The sequence below is a fragment of the Semicossyphus pulcher genome, unplaced genomic scaffold, assembly GCF_022749685.1.
Source record: "Semicossyphus pulcher isolate SPU_LCO1_2020_fin unplaced genomic scaffold, fSemPul1.0.p SCAF_16, whole genome shotgun sequence".
Taxonomy (NCBI): Eukaryota; Metazoa; Chordata; class Actinopteri; order Labriformes; family Labridae; genus Semicossyphus; species Semicossyphus pulcher.
Window position 1 is genome coordinate 423,632 of NW_027211670.1, and position 26,592 is coordinate 450,223.

At 39.6% G+C, this 26,592-nt stretch overlaps 1 protein-coding gene across 2 annotated transcripts; it reads left to right on the top strand.

Annotated features, from left to right (window-relative positions):
- Positions 1 to 245: 245 nt before the first annotated feature.
- Positions 246 to 25,927, top strand: mbtd1 (mbt domain containing 1). Of its 2 annotated transcripts, XM_069664633.1 has the most exons (17): positions 246 to 379; positions 2,636 to 2,840; positions 2,983 to 3,116; positions 3,207 to 3,321; positions 3,400 to 3,482; positions 3,574 to 3,691; positions 5,657 to 5,791; positions 5,895 to 5,983; positions 9,023 to 9,257; positions 9,490 to 9,545; positions 10,831 to 10,935; positions 11,623 to 11,770; positions 12,528 to 12,610; positions 12,892 to 13,126; positions 16,107 to 16,178; positions 18,189 to 18,344; positions 20,356 to 25,927. In XM_069664633.1, the coding sequence occupies exons 1-17, from the start codon at positions 359 to 361 to the stop codon at positions 20,472 to 20,474; spliced, it is 2,109 nt and encodes a 702-aa protein (XP_069520734.1). In that variant the 5' UTR covers positions 246 to 358; the 3' UTR covers positions 20,475 to 25,927. The 2 variants fall into 2 exon arrangements, with proteins under 2 accessions (XP_069520734.1, XP_069520735.1); XM_069664634.1 differs by lacking the exon at positions 18,189 to 18,344.
- Positions 25,928 to 26,592: the final 665 nt, after the last annotated feature.

Below are 26,592 nucleotides of genomic sequence, written 5' to 3' on the forward strand. Positions count from 1 at the left end.
ATGATTATTTCCTCTGTCTATACTGGTGTTGCTTTGACAGAGGAGTGATATGCAGACGTTTTATTCTATTCTGTTGCTATTCTATCCTGAAACTGAAGAGGCCATTCATTCATTTCCACTGCAGAGTCCACTGTTTTGTTTCTATGTGGGTCGATGACCTCCATTCGGGATCGACCAATCACATGAAAGTAGGTTACGCTAGCGCAGGCGCAGAAGCAGCAGAGTAATTTGTTGATATCCTGCTTGGTAGTATTCATTTAGACTTTGGTATTTTAAATGCCAGATTTATCCCCAGTGTAGGGGTTTTATTTGCATTGGGCAGCACAGTTAACTTAAACGTTATCTATATGAAGGGCTAATGGAAGACACAAGGGATTTGGTAAGTGAATTAAAAACATTTAGGGCCGCGAGCCTCCGATTACAGAGGATTTGCTGAGGCTAGCGCTCCTCCTTTGTTGTTATCTATAGTAGCTAGCTAGTTTATCATCCAGCAACAAATAATATTCTCTCCATAAAAACAAGATTAGAGTTCAAATAACCTCACACATATTTTAACTCCACGTGTGTAGGTGCATGTTCACTACGCAAGTGAAAATTGGTGAATGCTTTTCTTATCAAAACTGGAAAAACAGGTTTCCGCTAGCTAGCTGTGCTAACGCTAGTTAGCCTTAGGTGCTATTTCTAATTAGGCCGCCTCTTATTTTTGCGTAAATATCAGCCAGCTTTCCTGTTTTATAAATCTGACATTTATTCTAGTTCGTCTCTAAGTTCTGGTACGTTGTTTTTTGTAGCAGCAGTCTTGCTGGCTAAATAATTTATGTTAGCGCAGCCAGTTAGCATGTCACCTGTGATGCTCAAAGGAGGAAGTAGGCAGGCTGTGACAACAGTAAATATTTCAGCAATGTTCCGGATCCTGTATATTCGTAATGGGCCAGACGTATTGACATGTCTTATATTCACGTCAGTAAATATAATCAGATGGCTTCAACAGTCAGATTCTAAAGAAGATTAAAAGTCAAAGAGGCTGAAGTTATCCTCACGGGGAGAACTGCAAAGATCTAATTGAAAACAACATATTTTTTTTAGGGATGCATTATCAGCATGTTATCAGTATCTGCAGATTATGGCTTGAAAATGTATATGTCAGATATGTCATTTTTTTGCCGATATTTTACGTTGATAAACCAACGCTTTAATTATGCCTAAATGCTCGACGATTCCCTAAAAATGCTTGTCGAATATTACAGTCTTCTTTCAAAGAAAATAACCCTAACCCAAACAAATAAATATGGCATTTTGTGCAATGTTTACATTTGAAAAAGCACTGTATTAATCTTAGTCCTGCATCTGCCAGTGGGCCACGACAATAAGAGTAGGCATGATATCAATTCTATTACAGGGGAGACGCGATGTTCTCTATCATTAGGTGGAAGAAAACGTGCTTCATTTATCGGTATCGAAATCGGCAAAAAGGGTTGAAAATTATAGGCATATCAGCAAAAAATTCAATATCGTGCATCCCTCATTTTTTAAACAAATTAAATTAAAGCATTTTTGTCCTACTATAGTATGCTAGATACAAGAGACATGCTTTCGCTCATGTAGAATGTTGGTAACTGACAATTCTGTTCTGTTCTTTCTTTGAGGTACAATTAAGCATTTTGGTCACAGCAAGGGTAATTTTGAAGACAAAAAGGTCATATTGGGCTCAAATTGAAGCTTATAAACTTGGGCAGTTACATGTGAGACTTGGGCAGTTACATGTGAGACAGTGAATTTTAACAAAATGTGCTGAAAAATCATCATTTTTGATAAGATTTTGTCAATGTGTAGGCTAACAGAAAATAATAGTGAAAAAAAGGTAGCAAAAAACATCCTGAGGGCTGGGCCTGGCTACCGGCCTGGAAATGTACACTTTTTTAAGATAAATGATACACTAAGAAATACAATTTATATTTATTCTGTTAGTTAACATTTAGTAAATGCAGATCAATTTGGATTATTTATTAATTGTAATAATAGTGGATATGGGATTTTCAAGACAATTGCCTTTAACAATTTTTTAAGGGGAAAACTGATCCAGCAAATATAGAGAATTTATGAGCTGGAATAAAAACAGACCTTTTCAATGTGGTGTGTGCACCCGGCTTGCAAAGAAATATTAAAGTAAAGAAAGCAAAGGTACTCAGATTGCTGCTTTCTCAATAAACTAACTAAGACCGATAATATTGAACATTAGTTCAGTTGTGTTTTAAATCACAGCCTGCTCAGCTGCTGAGCCCGGCTACATGTGCTGCAGAGAGTGCAATATATAAATATATATAAATGCATATATCAGAAGAGATTTACACTGATATCGATTTATATGAGATGTAATATGGACCAACCGTTACATTGACCGGGCTTCGATTGTTTAGGGCGGCTACTCAGATGCAAATGTATGCTTGTTTCCTCCGTCTTGCAAGATAGTAAACAGAATATATTTGTGCTTTAGATTGCTGACGCCACAGCATGCGGTCACCTTGAATTTTGGGAAAGTGAGATGGGCTTTAGCAGTATTTACTCTGTCAGCTGATTAGATGTTAGTCCCTGCCTTAAAGTATTTTATTCATTTGTCATTTCCTTGTTTATGAAGGCTGAACGAACCCCACGTTCAGAGCGTAAGCGGAGAGACTCATTCGGGATGTTTGATGGCTGCGACAGCTGCAGCGAGGAGTCCACCAGCAGCTCCAGCTCAGAGGACAGTGAAGATGAAGTGGTGCCCTCTATCCCAGCCAGCCTGCCCATTATCAAAAACAATGGTCAGGTCTACACCTACCCTGATGGCAAGGCTGGAATGGGTCAGTACAGAGAAAAGCATTTGGAGCTTGTGCTTTTTTTTTTTGCTTTTTAAGGATATAACCTTAAAGAAGCCACCAGCAAGTAATAGTTTGATGATTTTAACAGATTATTTTGGTCTGCTTTGTCATTTCTGTTTCACAGCCACTTGTGAGATGTGTGGGATGGTTGGAGTGCGAGATGCTTTTTACTCAAAAACAAAGCGCTTCTGCAGTGTATCATGTTCCCGGAGTTATTCCTCAAATTCCAAAAAAGCTAGCATTTTGGCAAGACTCCAGGTAGGTGCATTACTAGCCTGCTACATCAAATATTTTATCATTAAACCTACATGATTTCACAAATGTTGATGTCTGCTTTGATTTTTAAAGGGCAAACCACCAACAAAAAAGGCAAAAGTCTTACAGAAACAGCCTCTCATGGCGAAGTTGGCAGCTTACGCCCAGTACCAAGCAAGTCAACAGAACCAGGCCAAATCAAAAGCTGGTATGTTATTGTAAAGCAGTAATAATGAGTAATATTGTAACACTACTCCAGCTTTACACTGTTTGTTGTTTCTGTCAGTGGTCCCTTCAGAGAGCTTTGACTGGGGGCGGTATATCTGTAGCAATAACACCATTGGAGCTCCAGTCAGCTGTTTCAAACATGTAAGTAAAAGCTGTAGTTGAGCAGGTAGCACCCACAGATTTGTTACTTTGCCGACTGAATAACTTCTCCGCTTCCTCTGCTCTGCTTTAGGCCCCTATGGGGACATGCTGGGGCGACATAGAGGAAGGAGTGAGGATTGAAGTGCTCAACTCTGATACCAATCTCTCCACGAAGGTGTACTGGATAGCAGAAATCATTAAGCTAGCAGGTAAGACACGATCAACACAAATCCATCCTAGGGGTCTCATTTGTCAGAAGGTTTTACTTTTGTGCTTGTTACCGCATATTCAAATGGTTTTCTCTTTTCTCTTTCTCTTTTCTCATGAATCTTTGTTCTCAGCTGGCTTTTAGCTGTCTCAGAGGGTCTCTTTCACGTGTTTGTGATCTGGTTAACGAGTCCCTCTCTCTGTGCAATGTAGACAAAGAGAGCAGAGGACAGAAAGAACACGGCATAGATGAGAGCAGCCAAACATCACTTCCTGTTCGCCAGAACGATCATGCCCACTTATGGGTAAAAACAAGCAATGTTAAAGTGTTGGTGGTAAATTAGAAATCACTTGCAGTAACATGCCTTTAAACTTCTGCGTCGATTTTTGTGTCTCAAACAGTGGAAAAACGTTTAAGATTTGCTTTACTTCTACGAATGGCAGAGGAGGGTAAAGGAAGAACTCTGTGGTTTCAGACTGCCTGCAGAGAGCATGAAAGTGGTGTGCTGTGGGACCCGCTGTTGAGATCCCTACTGGTTTTCGAACCAGCTAGTATCCCTAAAACAACGATCACTGTGTTTATAACAGCAGGAGCTGTAGTCTGCCTCTGTCACCAGATTCTTCTGAAAATCTTTCTCTAAGGGACCACTTCACCAAAGTCTCTTAAGCCACTTTTCCCACTGGTCAAAAAACCCGCTAACACCTGGCTTTTTTGCTTAGTGGGAAAGGTTACAATCTGCATTCAGATCCGGGTCAAATGACTGCAGTAGACCCGGGTAATTATTGCCTCAGCTCCAATCGGCAATAGTGTGGAACACTAAACCCAGGGTCGACACGCTAAACTCCGCCCCCTTTCCGGTGCAATGCTATGACGTGTATTGGCGCCCGTCTCCCTCCGAGCAGCGCTCGAACATCATTTCAAATTTGTCACCGCTGAGTTTGATGAACAGACTGAATAAAGAATAGATACAATAAAGACCTAACCACAGTAACATCTTCACTGGCCTCCGTGCTACTTATCTCATAACTTAAGAGTATAATGTAAGTTCTTTGCGCACTATTACAAACCCTGTTACCGGCACGTTTGTGACGTTGGCATCTATAAGCAGGTCTTCCTGGGTCTGAAAAACCCACGTCAACGCGCTAATTTTGGAGGGAGAGGGGTATTACAAAAGCTAAATGTAAAAAAAATTGATTCGCATCTAACGTTTGCGACGTTTACACTGAGCGTATGTAAGGAAATACTTGATAATATAATCATTTTTTTCTCATAACTATGGCTATATTAACCGCTACATTACAGCCTCCATTACTACACTACTTTTTAACAGTGGCAATCTAACTCAGGTAACACGGTTTAAATACACACAGTGTATGTGATGTCAGTTTTGGATGCCTTCAATCACAAGATGGGTACGTCAAGTAGATATGAGAAGATACTCCGTTTGCCTGACTGGCCATTGGGTTTGGACTCTTAATAGCATACAAAATTTACAGTATTCTTAATTTAAGTTAATAAATCGTCAAATACCCGAGGTATTCTATTTTCTGCCCTTCATATTAGAGGGACTGCTTTCACCCAAAAGGGGCAGGGCCTCGACTATTGGGCAAAGTTCTTGGGTGGGTTGCTGTCATCTATACACCAATAATGTGGAAGCATTTAAAAAAAATTCTTCAGTAAATTCAGCTCAGGTTTTTTGAAAAAATCATTTTAAATTTTGATTTGTATGTAACAAATCAAATCAACAATCAATCGACAAATCAACTTCTGAGGTCCAATAATTTGCTTATTCTTGATCTTTCAACAACATCATATCGTCTTCATCTGTGCATTTGCTCAGCTGTTGGGGCACTACAAATGTTTAATGAAGGGGTTGAAAGAATAGGAAGCAAGTGAAAGGTCTTTGAATAGAGATTGTTTCGAGCACTGCTGTTTCTAAAGTCATGTTTTTCATGTCGTTTTGCAGGGTTCAAAGCTCTCCTGCGATATGAGGGCTTTGACAATGACACCAGTAAAGACTTCTGGTCTAATCTCTGCATCCCTGAGGTGCACCCGGTGGGATGGTGCGCTTCTAGTGGCAAACCCCTCGTACCTCCAAAAAGTGAGCCTAATGCCTGACTCTTTTTTTTCCTCTAAAGCCTGTGTTCAGTGATCGTTCAGATAGGTGGTAACTGTAGAAGTAATTTCTGTATCCTCTCTTACAGGCATACAGCATAAGTACTCTAACTGGAAAGCCTTTCTTGTGAAGCGTCTCACTGGAGCTAAAACACTGCCGCCTGACTTTAACTCCAAGGTAAAACACACATGTGCCTCCACAAAGTTAATGACACTGCTTTCAAAGGCAGTGCTGATATTTCTAATCAGAGCCACCGCTAGCTGATACCTGCATGATTTGACTTTACTTTGTGCTGACTCTAAAAGTTAAAGAGTAATTCCAGTAATTCAGAACATGGGCCCTATTTTTTAGGGGTCTAAATGGCTTATAGGTATCAGAAAAAGTTTTGTAGCTGCTCAAGCAGGTTGTACAGAGATAGACATTTTTGTTAAAGAGTTGTCGATCTGCTGCTGCCACTCTTAAAGACACGTTTGTTTGTGTTATTGTGTCACTTTGATGCAGATCCTGGCAGCAGTAGACCGGCAACCCCTGTGTTCTATGAGGAACAATTACTGTTTTAATTAGGGCTGCACGATATTTGAAACAAACTGACATTGCGATAACTTTTTGTTCTGCGATATTTATTGCGATTTTAAAAAATACAGGAAATTATACCAGATAAACACAGTGTGTTTTCATGTCCATATAACCAATTAATAATTATACTTTTTATTATTTGGGGCTTTTAAGTCTATTTTCTTCTAACAAAACAAAACCTCTCCTACTTTTACCCCTCTTGGTTCAGAGACTCTGACACCAGCCTGATAAAGTAGGGAGAGTTCAGGTGGAGCGACTCGTTTCTTTATAAATTAAACACGGTATCCTACTTCTTGTCAGCACACACAACCTCACACTTTGTATGCTGCAGGTGTAGCCGCTAAAAAGCACTCCACAGCACGTCTTCTCTGTTAACGGTCTGTTTCTGTGGTCACAGCGTTAACCAGCAACAGGACGAGGTGCTGTTGATAACAGAAATACACTCACTTAAAGGCCACCTTGCATAACGGAGCATCTGCCTATATCATCCCGCCGACAAGATCTGTGATAGCAGCAGCGTCGCGTGCTTGTTTACAGTTTACAGGCAGGTGACACACAGACTCTGCAGCTCAGTGGTCAGTTCGCTGTGTGCTCAATGAAGTGCTGCACTAATGTGAAATCAGACAGAACTTTGAGGAAGAATAGAAGATATACTTTATTAATCCCCAAGGGGAAATTCAATTTTTTCACTCTGTTTTTACAAACATGCTAAACACACAGAGGCCCAAAATACATACATGCACAAACAGGACCCTGTGGACATGCACTCATGGAGAGATGTCAGGGTGAGGGAGCTGCACACAGACGTGTTACATGTGCCCTGAGCAGATGGGGGATTCAGTGCCTTGCTCAAGGACACCTCAATAGTGTCCAGGAAAGAGACTGGCATCTCACGTAATTTGCTTCACTATCGCACGTCCTGCCATGTGACTATTGCACATGCGCACATTGCAATTGTGATTATTGAACAATATAACGTGGAGTCTGATTGCTTTGAAGAGAGCAAAGGCTGTTTTAAAAAAGGATCTTACCTTTACAAAAAGGTCTATCCCTGTAGGAATCCTTTCTGTAATGTTGTCAGAGCATAACCTGGGCCGGCTGATAACTGATTGACAGTTGGGCACTAGGTCTCTGCCTCTGCCATCAGTGTATGAATGAATGTGTGTGTGTGAATGGGTGAATGTGACATGTAGTGTAAAAGCAGCTTTGAGTGGTTGCAAAGACTAGAAAAGAACTATATAAGGTCAGTCCATTTACCATTTACCATAGCAATCTGAGCCTGTCAGTGGAAAAAACAAGCACTTTTAGTGAATGTAAATTGATCAAGTGCACCTGCCCCCATGAATTATGCTGCAGCCTTTACAGTCCGTTCTGTGGCTGCTGGCGGAAGAAATCACCTGGGGCCATTCCAAAACATTGTATACCTGTTTGCTATATAGACCTCAAATACTTGATTTAATTTTAATTTAATTTATTTAAAAGGGACCATGTACAGTTTAAAACATAAACGTCACCATTTGATGCACCGTACCAGATTATAGCTTTATGTTAATTCGCATCTGTAGTCCTTTGGCAGGTCAACACAAAAAAAAAACAGGACAATAACAAACAGTACAGAGTAAAGCATACAACAAAGCTACACGAGAAAGAACACACCAAAAATGCAAAGCTACACACAGAGTAGCACATCCTAAATAAATGCTTGTCAGATAAAATCAAGCCATAGAGACCATAAGATGGGGAGCAAGGTCAATGAGTACAGAGCTGAGCAGCTTTTAACAGACTTTTTAAGTTGGTTTTGAGGATGCTGATAGAGCTGCAGCTCCTCACAGCATCAGGCAGGGTGTTCCACTGATCAATCAATCAATCAATCAATCAATCAAATTTTATTTGTATAGCGCCAAATCATAACCAGGGTTATCTTGAGACACTTTACAGAAAGAGCAGGTCTAGACCGACTCTTTGTTATGTTATTTAAAGAGAGGCCCAACATGAATCACCATGAGTAGCACTTAGCAATTCGGCACATTGGCAGAAAAACTTCCTTTTAACAGGCAGAAACCTCGAGCAGAACCAGACTCATGTTGAACAGCCATCTGCTTCGACTGGATGGGCCGAAAATGGGATAGAAGGAGATGCAGGATAGAGACAGGCAGAGAGAGCAACGACAACATATGTTCTTGTTACATGAACAACAACAGACACATACTTATGGTTACAATGCCAATAATAGTGGTAGACTAGGGTGAAGATTAGCTAAATAAATAAATAAATTAGCGAGAGAAGCAGAGTAATGATAAAGGCTGAGGTAATTGTAATTGTAACAGTTGAAGTCAACAGGTCTACTATTAGCATTAGCAGCAACAATAATGATACTATGGGGAAGGCTGATGTTAGTAGTTGTAGCAGTCGAGCAGGTCCACAGCAGCAGGTGGTCTGCAGCAACGAACTGATTGAACACTGATTTGTGTCTTTTACAGAAAAAGCTGATTGTCCAAAATCCAGGTTTATAAACACCAGAATAGCCTTTTCATCTCAAACGCTCTCTCTTTATAAAAACTATAAACATAGCTGTAAATGCATCATCTGGTATCTGGTTTTGCGTTTAATAAAACATCCCTGCATCATTTGTCACCACAGGTACATGAGAACATGCAGTTCCCCTTTAAGAAGCTGATGCGGGTGGAGGTGGTGGACAAGAACCACCTGTGCTGGACACGGGTGGCGCTGGTGGAGCAGGTAATCGGAGGTCGCCTCAGGCTGGTTTATGAGGGGAGCCAGGACCGGTCGGACGACTTCTGGTGCCACATGTTCAGCCCCCTCATACATAATATAGGCTGGTCGCGCAGCATCGGACATCGCTTCAAACGGTCTGGTGAGTCTGGAGAAATCAGGGGAAGCGGTGTGCATATTACAGCATTGTAAGAAAGTTACAGTTGATATCCTGTGGGGTTCTGGGAAATTGTGATTTGCATTTCATCGACTTTGTGGTTAAGTGTGCATCCAACCATTATCTATACCGCTTATCCTGTCCAGCGTGCATATTGATGAAGCATCTTTTGCTCCGACCCCAAAACTAATTTTGATCCGTCAATTTATATTTTCAGATGTTACAAAGAAAATTGAGGGTCAAGCTGATGCTCCTGCACAGTACTTCCAGAAGGTAATGCAACACATACATTTCAAAGAGTCTTACACTTCTTGATTGAATTTATATGCAACTATGTCATTGCAGACCTGAACACCATTCTTTATACGTAGATAGCCAAGTCATCCTAAATAGATTGATGCATATTTGTTTTCCACAGTCTCGTAAAGCCTTAAAGGTGTGTTCAGACCAAAAACAAAATAACTTTTTTGAGCGATATAAAAACATACAAAGACAAATTCACATTAGCCGTAAATTTCAGTGTGTAAGACGCTCTTTTAATACATTTTTTTCATCTAAAAAGTGCACTGCATCGTATAAATCGCAGGTATTTTATTGTGTTACGGAATTTTACCCAGGCGGCGCTATAATCTACAGGGGTCCCGTTGCACCTTAAAAGGTTTTAAATGATAATCAGGGAATTTAAGGTCAGAAATTGTCTTAAAATTGTCTTATTAAATTTGACCTTGGTGTGACGGTGTGCTTAAAGCTGAGGGGAGGATTGTCATGCAGTGGTCTAACATTACTGTAACAAAAAGTATAGAAGCAATCTACGTTTTTTTTACCGTAATGCCTCAGAGACATCACAAGCTTTATGTGTTTACATTATGTTCGGCCCGCTACAAACAGTGACGTCTGGCTGCGTGACATTGTTTTGTTTTCATCAGTCGTGATTTGCAGTGAGATACATATGAGCTAAGATGGGGAGATGCAGATTAACCAAAAATGGTTGGAAAAAGAGATGTTTTCGGAGGTGGCTGGCACTAGCAAGAAACGACGACGCAAGGTGCAATTTATGCCGAAAGACGTTGTCGTTAGGGACCACGGGGGTAACAGTAGGTTATAATTTGTGTGTGTTTTGAACGTGTTCCAAATGGAAATACTGTTGAAGTAACTTATTATTAATTATTAATAAAAAGCTATAGAAAACCTTTTTTCCTCTGCGAAACCCCCCAAAATAGACTGCGACTTATATCACAGATATTAAGGTTAGTATTTGTGCAAGTTGAATTCTTCCACTTCGAGGGGATGTTATGAACCCTTCATTTGGTTTTCTGAATATCTGCAAATCATCTTGAACCACTGTAAATAAACACAAATGATGTCATGGTGAAACTTGCAGTCTAACACACAGTGTAAATTGGCTTCTTCTTTTGGTCTGAACACAGCAAGAAACGTCCCCAAACTAACTCACAGTTTTTAAACATAACTGATTTTTTATGAAGGCAGTATAATACTGTCATGTTCAAAAGAAAAATTTTAAATATGTTGTTTTGTTCTGTCTTCGTGTGTTTATCAGGTGAAGGATGTGGACCAGAGTGAGGATTGGTTCAAAGATGGGATGAAGCTAGAAGCCATTGACCCCCTCAACCTCTCAGCTATATGTGTAGCCACTGTAAGAAAGGTAAGTGTGTCATGTGATGTAAAGAGATGCTTTGTGTCAGAATATAAAACTTAAAGACCAGCTCCAGTCATGTTTCAAGTCATAAAATGCTCTGCTTGAAATTTTTCTGCAAAATACGTTTAATCACCTTGTAAAAAAAAAAGGCATCTCCTCCTTCTCCCTCATTAAAAATGTCTGAATCTGCATAGGCCCTGCCAACCATGCGTCGCGAAAACAAAACACGTCTCTGCCATCATTTAGTGGCAACTTGTTGAATCTGAGGTAGCTTGAAATGTAGTAATTAGTAGTAGTAGTAACGTTAATGTTAGCGGTCAGTAGTGAGTTTGCAAAAATGCCGATGATGGTTACAGCTGGCTCGTGCGTCACCGAAGTGGTTGCCATAGGTTACACATAATGATATGCATAGCGTCACCCCGTCCATTAACGGGATTGGCTCCTTAGGGCTGTGACGTCTCAAACCTGCCAATCTGAAAACGTGTTGTTCAGCCTGTCCTTGGTACGCTGCAGTTAAAAAGCAGACAGGCCCAGCCATGGAGATGATGCTGATGTTGTCCCTGATTGATGAAAAACGCCACATGGAGATATTTACAAGGTTAAACACTTGATTTTCACTGGAGGGGTCTTTAAGGATTAGTTCTTATTGTTTATTTGTAGGACTTATGCGTCCGTCTGCTGTTGTCCCTGTAGGTGTTGGCAGACGGGTACCTCATGATCGGGATAGATGGATCGGAGGCGGTGGACGGATCAGACTGGTTCTGCTACCACAGCACCTCCCCCTCCATCTTTCCTGTCGGCTTCTGTGAAATCAACAACATTGAACTCACGCCCCCTAGAGGTACACGAATCTCTGTTTCCCTATATATAATGTATTTGGGAACAGCCTCCCACCCTCCATCAAAGCCAGAGCAAGTGTCCTCCACCTGTCCATTTTTTAATGCAGATATAACTAATCTATTGAACACAAAGTTAAGTATTTTAGCTAGCCAAAATACAGATCTGTCAGTTGACAAAATAACGGTTAAGTTAATGACAGCTAATGATTTGGTGGTTGCCTTAACAACAGTAAAACAAACCAAAAAAAAGGCGCAGCAAGCTGCTCTTGGCTGCCTGCAAAACGAGCTCAGGACCTTAAGAGTGTATTTTTCCCCGCCAACTTTATGCGGCGTCTCTGCTGCTGCCAAGTTAAAGTCTTTTATTTTAGGAGGAAATCATGGCAGCTGCACTTTTGGCAAAACCAAAGCGATGAGAGGAGATATGCAAAATCTGTGGCAGAACAGTCCCTGTGAAAAGGCGAAAAAATATTAAATTAGATTCCTCACCTGCTGCCTATCCAGCTGTTAATGTGCAACTTCTGCTTTGATGATTCCTACATCTTAGCGTTCCTTGGTTCAGTTATTTAAGACAAATACATATATAAAATACACAGAAAGATGTGTGTTGTATTCCTTTGTATTTCCTTGTATGATCTGTTTTTATTCGGCACTTCAATACTTTCATACAGAGCCTCTATACCCCTCTAAATACATACAGGAAAGTTATTATTATAATCCTCTTGCATGTGGTCTCTTAATGTTCTGGTCTCTGTCCTGCAGGGTACACTAAACTGCCATTTAAATGGTTCGACTACCTCAGAGAAACAGGCTCAATCGCTGCTCCTGTCAAGCTCTTTAACAAGGTAGGACTCAAACTTAATTTGTGTTTGTCAGAATCTAAAGGTTCCTTCTTGAACTTTCTTTAGTATCACACATTTTATTTAATGCAGCTAAAAGCTCCAGAAGAAATCGACCCATGTGTTTGTCCAACTTAAGCCCATGTGCTCTTTTTAAAAGCTCTGTGTTAATTTCTCATCAGATCTTATTTTGAAAGACAAAGTTCATTGCACCACCTCATCATGTTGCCTGTTTCTTATTATACTTATAAAAATTAAATTTGTTGTTGCTACTTTGCATCGTCTAGGAGGTTCCCAATCACGGTTTCCGGCAAGGTATGAAGCTGGAGGCTGTCGATCTGATGGAGCCGCGGCTGGTGTGTGTCGCCACGGTGACAAGGATTGTGCACCGGCTACTGAGGATCCATTTTGACGGCTGGGAGGACGAGTATGACCAGTGGGTGGACTGCGAGTCACCTGACCTCTACCCTGTGGGCTGGTGTCAGCTGACGGGCTACCAGCTCCAACCGCCCGCCTCACAGAGTAAGTTGGGAAACATTTTACTTCCAAACACACAAAACCTCATCAGATAAATGGCAGATTATTTGTTTCATTAAATGTGCATTTCATAATGTCATTGCGTAGATGTACTGCATATTTTCGATATCAGTCTTGTGTTTGAGTGAAGCTAATCGAAAGGGACAAGCATTACAAGGGGACCTCTTTTAAGACTTTTTGTTTTCTCGATGCTGGGCCTGTTTTCGGGTCACAAATACAGATGCTAAAGTTAATTCCTAAACAAACAGTGTGTATAGAAGCCTATAGCTGGCAATATTAAATTAAATAAAAAAAACTGTTTTCACATCATGTTTGACAAATCTGAAAATCAACGTCTTAGTGATATATATACATATATATATATATATTTTTTTAAGACTTCTTATATTCCCAATGACTTTATTCTGCAAATTTAGGCGGTTCATCTATCTAGAGCAGCGGTTCCCAACCTGGGGTCTGGGCCCCCCTTGGCCGGAGATATACTGCTGCTTGGCCTTCTGTTCTGCTACACAACCGGATGTGCCATGAACGAAATTGTTCACATACTGGCCTTTGCATTACGTGTGTTACTGGAGGATACCTCTAGAGGGCAGACCACAGTGCTCAGGCCGTATGCAACTACTGTATGTGTGGGATGTAAACATCAGACATGGAGACACTTGAGGAGGTTACTGTGATGTTCATTCTGAGATACCAGCAGAAACAGCGACAGATTTTGTGTGTTTGGTGGACAGAACACAGCATCTGCACTGTCCCCGCTTGTTTCTCCGTGCACTGATGTAACGGTCCCGGACTTGTTCCCATTTAGTTTTGCAGGTTTCCACGTCGACTTCTAAAACAGAACTTATCTGTCTGCAGCTGTTTGACAGGCTTGTTTCTGTGTAGGGGTAATAACACATCGTACAGATGTGGGTAATCGCGGACTTGGTCTCTCAGCTTGTCTTCAAAACTTTCTGACATTGTTGTTCCTGCTGCTGTGTTGACCCTGTCACATCCAAACGCATCCATTGTTCCTCAGGTACTCCGGTAGCTTGTTCCTCAGGTACTCCGATAGCTTGTTCCTCAGGTACTCCGGTAGATTGTTCTACAGTTGAGGAATGTAGAAACTAAAAGCTGCCTCACCCTGCTTGGTACTAGTTCTGGGAACAATGAGTAAACCTGTCTAATATGAGCATAGCTGCGAACCACTCGGTGTGTGTTCATTAAATGAAAAATGCACATATTTCTTGTTTAACTGTTAGTAAACACAAATTCTCGTACCTTCCATAAAGTATATCTTTATTCTACATTTCGTTTTCAACCAGTTTCATATTGAACTAATGAGTAATGTTCTGATATATTTATTTTTACTCAGCGTAATTTTAGTTTTCCACGTTTTTTGTTTCTATATGAATATATTTCAGATACTGTAAAAACATTTAAACTCATCCTTACAGCTTTATTCTGGATACATTCTAATTGTACTTATCTTTTGACTTTTTGATACCTCAACTGAAGGCATCTGCCAACACCAAGTACCGATTGGAGGCCTGTGCTCTTTTTCCAAGTAAAGATTCTAAACCTCAACAGTTTAATTACTTTTTTTTGTACTCTAACACGAGGCCAGGGTTTGCTGTGGCAGAAAAAAGTGAGTCTTCTGCCTGCCGAGAATGAATGAATTATATATATGAATGGCATCAGAATGGCATTGACAAAGAAACTGTAATAACTGCTGATATCGAAACTGATTATAAAGGTGTTTCTAAAGTAACAGATGCATCTTATTGTCGGTTGTGCTAGATCAGGGGTCTTCAAAGTGTGGGAAAGTGAGCCTCCCCTGAAAGAACAGCGGCTTCACCCCCTGCTGTAAATGTTTATTTACGTAATTTTGCTGTTGGATCACATGGCTGTATTCTCCAGTGCATGCGTAACAGACACTGGACAGTGTCTTAATATCTGTGGGCAGGATTGTCAGTGCCACAGGTATTAAAGATTGAGGATTATAATAAATTTACCTCTTAGTTGCGCGTGTCCTGTGTGTGTCTGTTTCTGCCTGTTAGAGAGAGCGCGCATCAGAATGGGCGTTGGTCTCGGGCTGGTGTTTCTGCCCGAGCAGGAGTCACCCTGAGAATCTGTGAGGCAGCGGTGAGCTCGTCCAAGTCTCTTGGCCTCACCAGATCCGAACCAAACTGAAAGCAGTGTCGTGACTCGTGATCTAAGGAGAACCAAACAAAGCTTGCAGTCCCACAGTCCTCTATCCCATAAACAACTTCATTTCACTGTGTCAGCAAATGCACACACTAACACCCCATGTTAGTAACAAGCAGAGACTCGCGTGTTGTGAACTGGCTGATGTATGCCAATCTTACTATTATGCTCTTTAAATTGCAGGGACAGACTTTGCCATCGACTAGGTTTTTGTTGGTCTATGGCGTAGTCACTTTCTGAGTCCTCCAGATTGCAACACACCACCTGTTTGCCTGACCACACCTTATTTAAGACCAAAAAATGACAACTGCGTCAGGTGGAAAAGCAATGACTGCTTTGCACCAGGTGAACGATAGGGCCCTGCATCTATGATGGGCACAACAAGGTTGATGCAGGATGCACTGTAGAACAGAATAAACGCAGATCATCCCCCACCTGCAGCCTTAACGGTACTTGCTTTTGATCACTGTCAATGAAGAAAACCAACATGTGTCCCCTCTCTCTTTGTAGTAAAAAAAAATCAATGCATTTTGCCCCACACATCACAGAAGTTAGTTGAACAGATGTTTACAGTTATTTTTCTGGTTTCTTTTTTCACCCCCTGCACCTTCCCTGAAATTGTCTGGCGCCCCGCCGGGGAGGCGGCCTCACACTTTGAAAACCGCTGTGCTAGATGTTAGACAATCTTATGCCATGTTTGTGGTCATGTTTTTTTTTCTTTTGCTTTGTATCTGTTTGTCCAAAGTGTCTTAGTTTCTTGTCGTATGGCTTCTTTCAGGTAACAGAGAAATGCCTCAATCTGTACCCAAGCAGAAGAAAAAGGCTCAGCAGTACAAAGGCCAAAAGAAAAGTGAGTACGGCTTTTAATGTTCCCCTTTTTTTTCTCCACTTCTTTCTTCCTTCGCCGTCTCCTTCTCTTGTTCCTCTTCCTGTCACTGGCTACACCGGGTGTGGAAACTCTGCTGCTCTCTCAGTGGTCATCTGTTCAGTGTGTCTGAGATATCTTCATCTGAGCTCTGGTGTCACAATGTGGGATGTTTTTTCTCTTTTGACTGGGATGCTTGTTAAAACGCAGCCTGAAAGCTTGGAATAGGAAGTGTTAGTCATTTTTGAGAGATTTAGTTTTCGTGTTTGAGATTCTTCAGGTTCATGGCCGGGTGTTGCAGCCTTGCTCAGGTCCGAAGAATCAGATAACAAAGACGGATGCTAATGCTAAATTTAGCCACTTTTCCAAGCATGTCATGTGAAAGCCTGTAGCTGCCAATATTAAAATTAAATTATTAATCAAATTGAAATTTGATTTTAGATATATTCTCACATGATGTATGACAAATACTAGAGCCGGACAGATCAGGGATTTTTAAGAACAATACAGATTACAATTTACTGATATGGAGGCCGATACAGTACATTTCTGTGCTGCAATGAAATCAGACCTTCCCCTGTGTGGAACTGTGCATTGATTTGACTGTGCAAAAGTATTCAAAAGGCTGCTTTCTTATAAACACAGTGTGTTTTTATGTATATATAAAGAATTAACAATCATGCTTTTTGTTTTTTCGGACTTAAAGTCTATTTTTATTCTAATAAAACAGTACTCCTCTCCTACTTTCACCACATTTGGTTCAGTGACTCTGACGCTCGTTGAAAGAGTTCAGGTGGAGCGACACGTTTCTTAAAATAAATACAAACAGACTTGTGGGCTGCAGTTACTTATGGCAGTATGTCATCAACCATTTCTAACAATGTTCAAACATATGTTTAATCAGCGTGACGTCACTTTTTGAAACGAAACCTCGCGTCTACTACTTTCTCTCGACACACAACCTCACGCCGTGGGTGCGCTGCAGGTGTAGCCGCTAAAAATAAACAAATCTGCTCTGTGAACAGTCCGTTTATATAGCCACAGCATTAACCAGCACCCGGGCAAGGTGCCATTGCACTGACTTATATGCCACCTCATGTAACGGAGTGTCTGTCTCGTTCATCCTGCTGACATGATCTGTCACAGCAGCAGCGTCGCCTGCATGTTTACAGTTTACAGGCAGGTGACACACAGACTCTGCAGCACAGCGGTCAGTTCACTCTGTGCTCTCATGAAGAGCTGCACTTATGTGATGTCAGACGGACTTTTTCCTGTTGACAAGTCATGGAAAAGAAGAAAATGTCGGGTTTTCATTTTGCAGCAAGCAACAATAAAGTAGCAGCTTGACGTGTTTCACTTCATTTGTGACTATTGCACACGCTCACATTGCTATTGTTAAATGGTGTATCGTGCAGCCCTATTTGAAAACATGTGCACCAATTCACATATACTTGTGATCAGCCCATAGAGGCCAAATAATATAGAACAACCCAAATATCGTTCAGGCTTTAACAAATTAAATATTATTTCCTAATCAAGTTTGAAGTATTTAAATGTAAGCAGCCTTCTGAGTACCTCTACAGAGTCAAATAACTGCACAATCCATGTAGAAAGCAATTATTTTTATTCCAGCTCAGCTGTACTAATAATTTTTTAAGCAATTATGAATTTAATTTTCATGATTTATTATATTATTTTAATGTTGGCGGTCACAGACTTCCATACATTTATTAATGTTACTGACGGCGTGTTCTCCGGAGCTACCGGTGCAGCTGCTTACTTGGGTCTGGCAGTCTGATTACAGCACCAGGGGCTTATTCAGATGGGCATTTTCATTGATTCTGAGGTCAAATTAAAATTTTCACCCCAAGCTCTAACCTTTTTAACTTTCCTTCCCAACTCAAAATGTAAACATCAAGAACACTTTCCAGTTGAATTGAAACCGTGTGTGTAAAAAGCCCCTGGTAGCTTACCCGAGTCTGGCTTGGTGTTTAGAGAGGAAGATTCCAGTTGGTCGACGGCCCTTCAGTCAGGCAGGCAGGAGGAGGAGCAGCTTCTCAGGCGATGAAGAGCAGAGTCCGCCCCCTTACCCTGCCCAGGGGCCCACTCGGCCCCGACCCCGAACCCACCTCCACCAAACCCACAAATCAGGTAACACCACACTAACGATAAAACCAGCACAGCACAGAGTCCTCTCAGACTCAACGCTGTTTTTAACAGGAGGTGGTCCTCTGAGTTCCGCTCAGGGCCTCGATGGGACCTGGATGCTGCTGATGCTGCATGTTCAACTGTTCATTGTCTTTGTTCTCACATGAATATTTCCTCACATCAGCAAATGTCTGCTCATTCTATTTGCAGGAATTACACTTCTGGCATTACTAGTGTTTTGTCTTCACTTTGAAGGAGTCATAAAGCATGTTAGCAAAGTTTCATTTTTAGATGAAAGCAGTTCGTGATGCTCAATATGCATGTAAAGTTAACATTAAAGGGAAATCCCAGTATTTTTAACCAGGACTTTATTTAATTACCTTTTTGGGGTCTAACTTACTAATAGGTACAAACATTTTTGGGATTGCTTCAGCTGTCACGGCAACTTAACCCCCCAATCAAAATACAACCACTGAAAGTTTTTGTTTTTTCCACTGACAGGCTCAGATTGCTTTTCTAACTGTTTGGCAGCATTACAGAAAGGATCCCTAGAGAGATAAACCTTGTTGTTGAAGAGGAAGATCTTTATTTTTTACCAATAAACAACCGTTACATCATTATTTTCAAAGCCACCAGACTCCATTGTAGAAAATAAACATACACTTAGCTCAAAACTTTGGAGTTGCTGGTCTACTGCTGCATTGATGAGGTAGTTTTTTGTGCTTCAAACTAACCATTCACAGCACCAAAGTCACAAAATAACACAAACAAACAAACTTGTTTGCATACACCAAAAACTGTAGCAGCAGTAGACTAACAACTCCCATGTTCTGCATGCTAAAATTACTGTTTTTGCTAATGGAGTCTGGTGGTTTGGAAGAGTGGATGGTTTGACTGTTTCTGGTTTCAATTAAAGCTATTACCCATTTAAGAAGGTCTGTCTTTCTAGGTAGGGCTGCACAGTTATGGCCAAAATGATAGTCATGATTATTTTGATCAATATTGAGTTCAGGATTATGTATACATTTTGGGGGCACTTTTTTTTATTCTACTCTCTCATTTAAGTTAACAGAGCAACACTTTCTCATTTAGAAACTTAGCATCAAACTAAGACCTAAAATCAGGTTCTTTACCCAGATGTGGTGCATCATGGGAAATTTCAGTGTGTCTTTGGGAGTTGGGTGAATAGCGTCTCTATTATGGATGTCTGACTTGATGCTGGACGAGGAGGAGGAGGGGGGAGGGGGTTCAGTTTAAAGAGTGACTCGATCTCGTTTAAAACGCTGCTTGTTGTTACGCCTACATGACGCGTTTGCACAAACAACACTTCAAAGACATAAAGATAAGTATATTTTGAGCTCGTAAGAAAAAAACAACAAAGAGGCATTTACAAGGACGGCTACGTCTCCTCTTCCTGTTTTCAACTGCTGCTGTAACCACGACAACCACAGACTCATTCAGCTTACAGATGCCAGTTAACATGGTTACTTGTTGAACCGAAACATCTGTCTCTGTTGTTCACTCTGTCCACTCTAAACTGCAGCTGCAAGGTAGGCACTCACAACATGACATACCAGCTCCCCTAAAAGTGAAGTCCAAACCTCTCCATCGCCCCCTGGGGCAGTGGCTGTTGTTTAGGGAGCGCTTGATTTGATATAAAGCAGAGGTTTCTACGAGCAGGCATTTTAAAAGTCAATAACGCCATCAATCAGTGATTCAGCAAAGCCACAATCATGATCAGAGTTCATATTTTATTAATTGTGCAGCCCTATTTCCAGGGATCCCTTCTCTAATGTCACACAGTTAGAGCCTTTCAGCAATTGAAGCTTATTTTCATTCTAAACCTCTTTGTACACATTAGACATATAGACCCCAAAATGTAAAAATACCAAATAACCCTTTATCACCTTATACAAAGAGAAAGTCTACTATATTTCACTTTGAAGTGCATGAACACAACTGGCTCATCTGTGCTGCTGTTGTCTCTCTTATTTGTCTCTGTCCGGGTCTGTAGAGTCTCTTTTGCGAATGAAAGAGGAGACGGCCGAGGTGGACGAGTTTACCTTCTCACAGGGCACCTCCGACCAGGAGAGCAACGGCTCAGGCAGCTACTACATCAAACAAGAGCCCTGAGGTCCCACGGTCAGGACAGGGCAGGACGAACGGGGACAGGACACACCCCAGCCAGGATCAGGAACAGGGAGTCAAACTAGCCTCGAATCACACTCACAGCAACAACAACAACACAGGCCTTCTTTGGAGTAATTTCAAGAGATGACAATGTCGCGAAAAAGGGGGATGTTTTTATGATTCTGATTTGTCCTGAAGGAATATTCCCCTGAACAGTTTTCCAACCTTGTAGCTGTGTGTGCACTTCAGAAAAAGGGCTGAAGAGCACCCAGCGTCGGGCCTGAGTCACACATGTTTGGGCATTCTCACCCTCAGGTGACGCAACGTGATTCTTCTCCTCTCCAGTGTGAAACATCCAACCAGGCGAGATATTTTGATGGATTAAAAAAAAAACTACCTTTTTCCTACAGAAAGGGTGGTCCTGCGAGTCGACATCAGCCTATCCTGCCTCTGCCACAATCTGGGCCGCACACAGAGACCTGTAGAAACTGTGAGAACCATTAATTGAGCCAGGTCTTTAGGTTTTTTTTTCTTCTTGTTTTGGTTTGTTTTCAGGTCAGAGAGTCAGCCACTGAACGGCCTGAGGAGAGAAGAAAGGCTGGCAGGAAGAGGAACACAGCTCTGTATATTTTGATTATTTTCTTCTGAACAATATTGCCAGGTGGACTTTTACTTTGTTAATAGTACTTGAAATTTTTTTTGTTCATTTATTTTGTAATGATTTTGGAGTTGTTGTTTTTTTTATTAATGTACTTATTTTGCATTTACATTTTGATGGCTGTGTGGGCAAGTTAATATGCGTTGTTTCATAAAAGTGATTATATTCATATAGTATGTGGAGGCTTATTCAAATAGAACTACAGAGCATAGATATTAGGGTTTGCAATTTGAAGAGAGATATTAGTACAATGCTGCGCAGCATTACTGATATTGGTTTTTTATTCTTTAAATTCTATTGCTTACAATTTTGGCCAGAAGATCCACAGCTGCTTTCATTTCTGATCCAAACATTACAGAACCAAAGTCTAAATCAAGTTCAGCTTTGGAAACGGTGACAAATGCCCATAACTATTTAGAAATGCTTTCAGTTGACAATAATAATAACACAGAGAAAAGCTGCCTTAAACCTACATTAGAAAAGCTGGAACCAGCACCTTTTGGGGCGTTTTAACCAACTTATTTTCAAAATAATCTTATCGATTGTTTCATCAATTTTTTCATATTAAAGCTGTTCCTGCTGCCTTTAAGGTGCTTTCAGGCCAAAAGCAAAGCAAGTTTTTTTGCACTGCATGTTTGCATTAAAAAATTATTGCATTGACGCAAATAGAGGGGAATACAAAACTGTGTTCCAGCTCGAATTACACAAATTTGCAGTGTAAATTAATTTCATTCACATATTCATGCAATTTAATAAAAGAAAATTCAACTAGAGTAAGAAATTCTCAGGTCTCCCAAAAGTCCTTAAGGTGTGGCATCAAAAATGGCTAATCCCCAACCATTTTTTAAAGTGGCCCTCTAACATATTAGCACTTCCAGACAGTTTGCTGATTTTCAACCTCAGTTCTATCATAGGACTAATTCCATTATGGTAGAAAAAAATGCAATTTGGCTCTGTGCCTTTGGAGGATGCTATCCACTTCTCCAATGGGCCCTGGAAAACCTCCGCCAGACTACCGAAAAACACTTCATCTGGCGGAGGCCAGGGAGCTCTCTAAACTACACTTCCTCAATCTAGGACACCGCCTCCGAAGTCATGTCAAGTTCCAAATTGTCAGGTTTGAAATGTAGACTGCAGACCTAAAGATTTTTTAGACGATCCACCGGTATATTCTCGTCGTATTTTGGATTCTGTCCCGCTCTGAGCCATTGCCTGCAGCAAAACGGTAGTATTTCACTCCAGCGTCGCTCGCTAGGCCATTCCTTTTAGAGGGAGGGGCGCAATGCACACTGGGTGTTGTAGGAATTTAGAATGGGCGAAACCACAAGCTGTTTGTTCAACTTCCTCCACAGCTGTGGCGCCAATTTTAAATATTATTGCTTCTATGGATTACAGAGAACACCAGCTTTGACTGAAAGCGGCTTTATCCAGGGAAGAATTCCTCCTTTAAGTAATGCATTTATTTTTAGGGGATTATAAAGAGATTGTGGATAATTTTCCAATTAATAGCATAATGTCTCAGTCTAAAAAAGATTCAACAATAAAGCTGCATCTGCTGCCTTCTGAGGTGAAACTTTCACATTTATTTCACTCAGTGTAGCAACAATTTAGATGCAGTTTTAACCAGTTATACACCTCCTGCAGCTGTTGGCTGAAACACATCCTAACCCTTTTTTTTATTTAATTAAAGAAATCCTCGTACATTCCATTTAACTTTCATTAGCACTTTTTGTGTTTTATTTGGGGGATTATCTGTTTTTTTGTTAACATCCACATTATAAACTGTCAGAACTTTTTAATACAACATTTTTCCTCATACTATAGATTACATAAGCCAGGATAAGCTTGGTCAAGAGAGGCTTTGATACCTCACTGTGGACCTTTTTTATGGAACTATCACCGTAACCAGAACTCCCACAATAACATCACTGTTAGTGAGTCACTAAATGCTCAGAAGGAAACTATGTATTTCATGCCATAACAAACCAGCCCTTGCAGAATTGAATGAGTTATTATTGTGAATATATGTATCAGGGTCTTTGTGCTGTAATGTTGAACAGAAATGATGGCGCTGTGGAAATGAAAAGCTTTTTCCATTTAAAACATTTCCTAAGTTTTAAAGATGACAAACAAATTTGCTTAGTGTGACTGTAAATGAGCAGCAGGGTATAAAAGAGAAACCTTACTGGTATGATAGGGTACACTCTCACAAGTTACCCCCACTATTCAACCCCGTTACCTGGAGTTAAACCTTCTACAGTTTGGATGTAGCTGCTGTCAGGAAGGAACCCGTCTTATCGGACAAACGGAAAGCAAAAGTGACCAGTGCTGGCCTCATGTATCAGCCGAACTGTGCAGCATATTAAAATGTTGTGTGTGCTGGTGGATGCATGACTCACACACTGTCCAAGGTTGCACTACAGCAGTGATTCAGATACAGGTGTTACTGTTTGGCTTTAGTCCATGTGTGCTGACTTGTACACACAGGAGGCCAAACACCACTTCAATTGTATGGAGACAGGAGGACGCCACGAGAATAATTCGATTTAATCTTTTCAGTTGTATTCAGTAATTACATTGCTAAAAAATTTTTTTTTTCATTTAAATAATGCATCTAAAAACATTTTCCTTCCTATGCTTTAAAAAAAAAATCTTAACAAGGTCTTAAAAGTAAAGATGATTGAAAATCCTTTTTGTGGAATACTTTTGCAATTTTAAAATGTTAATGCTAATTTTCACTTAAACATGTACGAAGAAGTATTAAGCCCAGGCGTAACAAAAATAATTGTAAAAATGTCAAAAATGTTCCCCCTTCGGTTAAAAAAATTTCCTCCACTGGTTTATTTTTTCTTCTACCTTGCACTTATTTTAAAAGTTATATTATAAGTATATATATTCTAAAAAGCTCTACGTTATTCTTCACATTTCTTCTTTATTTTGAAATTGTTGAAATAAAGTTGGCATATTATTTGAAGATGATTAATAAAGAAAAACAACCCCCTCAGATTTAATTTTCGTTTATTCTAAAAAAACCCCACAAATTTACAACTTTATTCTTAAAATGCAAATTTTTCTTTTTTAAATGTCCTCAGCATAAACTGGCCCATAAAATAGGATAAATATGGGAAAAAATAAATTGCAGATTTATTGATTTTTATTGTTTTGATGCATTTCTGAAATGAAAACATATTATTGCTTTTTAAAAGTAAAATTCTTTTTAAATATAAATGAACAAAAAAAATGTGGCACACTCAAGCCTCCATACAATCAGCATGTGTAGCGTCAAACTTTTGGTTTCTGTCATTGAAAATAAGAGGTTGGAGGGAAGTTTGCTTTGGTTGAACAGTCTCATAATCAAGCAGTTTTGTTGTCCAAATAGAATATGTTAAAGATTTTATTAGGGTCATATGCAAAGCGTTAAGTGTTTTTTCTAATGCTAAGGTTGTTCTCATGTCAGAGCCATATGTATGCAAGCTAGTTTATGATCCACCTGAGCCACAGAAAAACAGGTTTGTTATAAATAATGATACATGAACAATGCACTGCTTTTCCAATAGTCTCTGAGGGCAGCATTCAAAAAAGACGACAGAGTCTTAAAGTGGCATAAATACATAGATTCTATATATATATAAATATATATATTCAGGACTCTGATGGTATGGAGTAACAAATCCTGATTAGTCAGTAATTCCTGCTTAGGCACGGAAGAGATAAGACTCCTTTCATTCTTCTTAGAGCTAGATTTTTGCAGCTGTTTATCTACTACCTCCTGATGCTAGCCACGTTTAGCTAAAAGAAGAGTGTGAAATAGACTATGGCAGTGTGTTAGCATATGCAAATGATTACCTAAAAAATGATCCACTTGAAGACTAGACACCAAACATGGAAGAATTTTATCACAGCACATGAGGTAGTCTTCTAATTTGAAAGATGCAATAATAATATAGATCCCATATTATTTTGCTATGTTAAATAAAAACTTATAGCACCCTCAAATGTCATGATCACTACATTAATATAATTAACATATGAGATAATTTAACAAAATGTATAACTGTGATTTTTGTGAGAAAGGGTTCATATACAGAATACTCGGTGTATGTGGCCAGAAGCTGAAATATAGAGCGGATTAAAACTTCTCAGTGACGGTAAATTAGATCCATAATTTCTCTTTCTACCAGTAAGGTTCATGATTCAATTCTCAGGAAGTTTGTGTTTCTTTTTTTGGGTTGTAAAGGTTGTAACTACAAGTATGAATCAGCTGGGTGTAAAAAGCTCAAAAGGGTCTTCATCGTGTGCATCTCCAATATGGAAGCAAAAAAGTGCCTTAATAGCTAGAGAGTAATTGGTCATTGAAATATAACTTTTGAAAATGCTACCACAATTGGATACTCTGAAAATATGAAAAATCAAACATATGGTGCAAGTGAGAAAAGAAAAAAAAATGGTGATCCAATTTACAAGTCTAATCTAAGTTGTTTTCTTTACTGTCTTTATAGTTACTGCTGCTAAAAGAACTTCTTCTAGTTTTTCCAAGTCACGGTTTTTCTGTCCGTGAAAACAGGTGACTTTTTTTCACTTCTAGTAGATGCTGTTGTAATACTCTTTTTGGCCACAAGAGGCAACAAGTATACCACTACCCCATGTTCAAAATAGACAAAGTAACTAAGAAGTTGTCCAAGAAAAAGATAAATTGTCAGATAAATAAAATACATTATTTTAAGAAAATAAACTAAGATATTCAAAAATGAAAGTTGTTTTTTTTAAGACTTAAATATATACAGGAGAAAAAACAATTTAGATGTTAGATCTCGTTTTCAAAAACTATTTTGAATTTATTTTAACAATTATTTTTCCCTCCTGTTTTAAGAAGAAGTTAAGTTGTTGGAAAATATTACACCAAATAAAAATATTTTTAGAAAAAATATGGAACATTGGGATTATATTCAAGACTTTAATATTCAAATTTTCTTAAAAAGAGGAAAAAAAGGACAACTTGAAGTTATATGTTTGAAATTGCCAAATACGTTTGAAACATGAGGAGTCGAATTAAATCAAATCAGTTCAAATTAATTGATTTATTCCACATATCAGTACCTTTTAAATTTAAGTATTAAGTTGAGTTAAATTTATTTAAAAGTATTCTGTGGCTTTTTTGATTCTAATTATTTTGGCGCTTCTTTGCTTTCATATATTTCAACCAACAAAGGTCTTATCTCACTTTTTTCATGTATTTTTGTCCATATTTCGTAGCTTTTTAATCTGTCTTAATGTCAAATACTATATGAGTGATGACTCGAAAAATGTACATTTCTTGCTTTTTGTTGTGGTGAATTTTTCTTTCTTGTAACTTCCTGTTTTCCTTTAATTTCTAAATGAGATACTAGCTTGGTTTTCATATTGATTTGTCTCCTGATCAGATTGGATAAAAGCTCAGCAGAAAGCTTCTCAGACCAAATGAGC

Excerpts from the sequence above, each read along its gene's own strand:
- mbtd1 (XM_069664633.1), top strand. The coding sequence starts at position 359 with ATGGAAGACACAAGGGATTTG. Across the intron at positions 11,771-12,527 it reads TGAACTCACGCCCCCTAGAG|GGTACACTAAACTGCCATTT; the intron begins GTACACGAATCT and ends TCTGTCCTGCAG. Across the intron at positions 12,611-12,891 it reads CTGTCAAGCTCTTTAACAAG|GAGGTTCCCAATCACGGTTT; the intron begins GTAGGACTCAAA and ends TGCATCGTCTAG.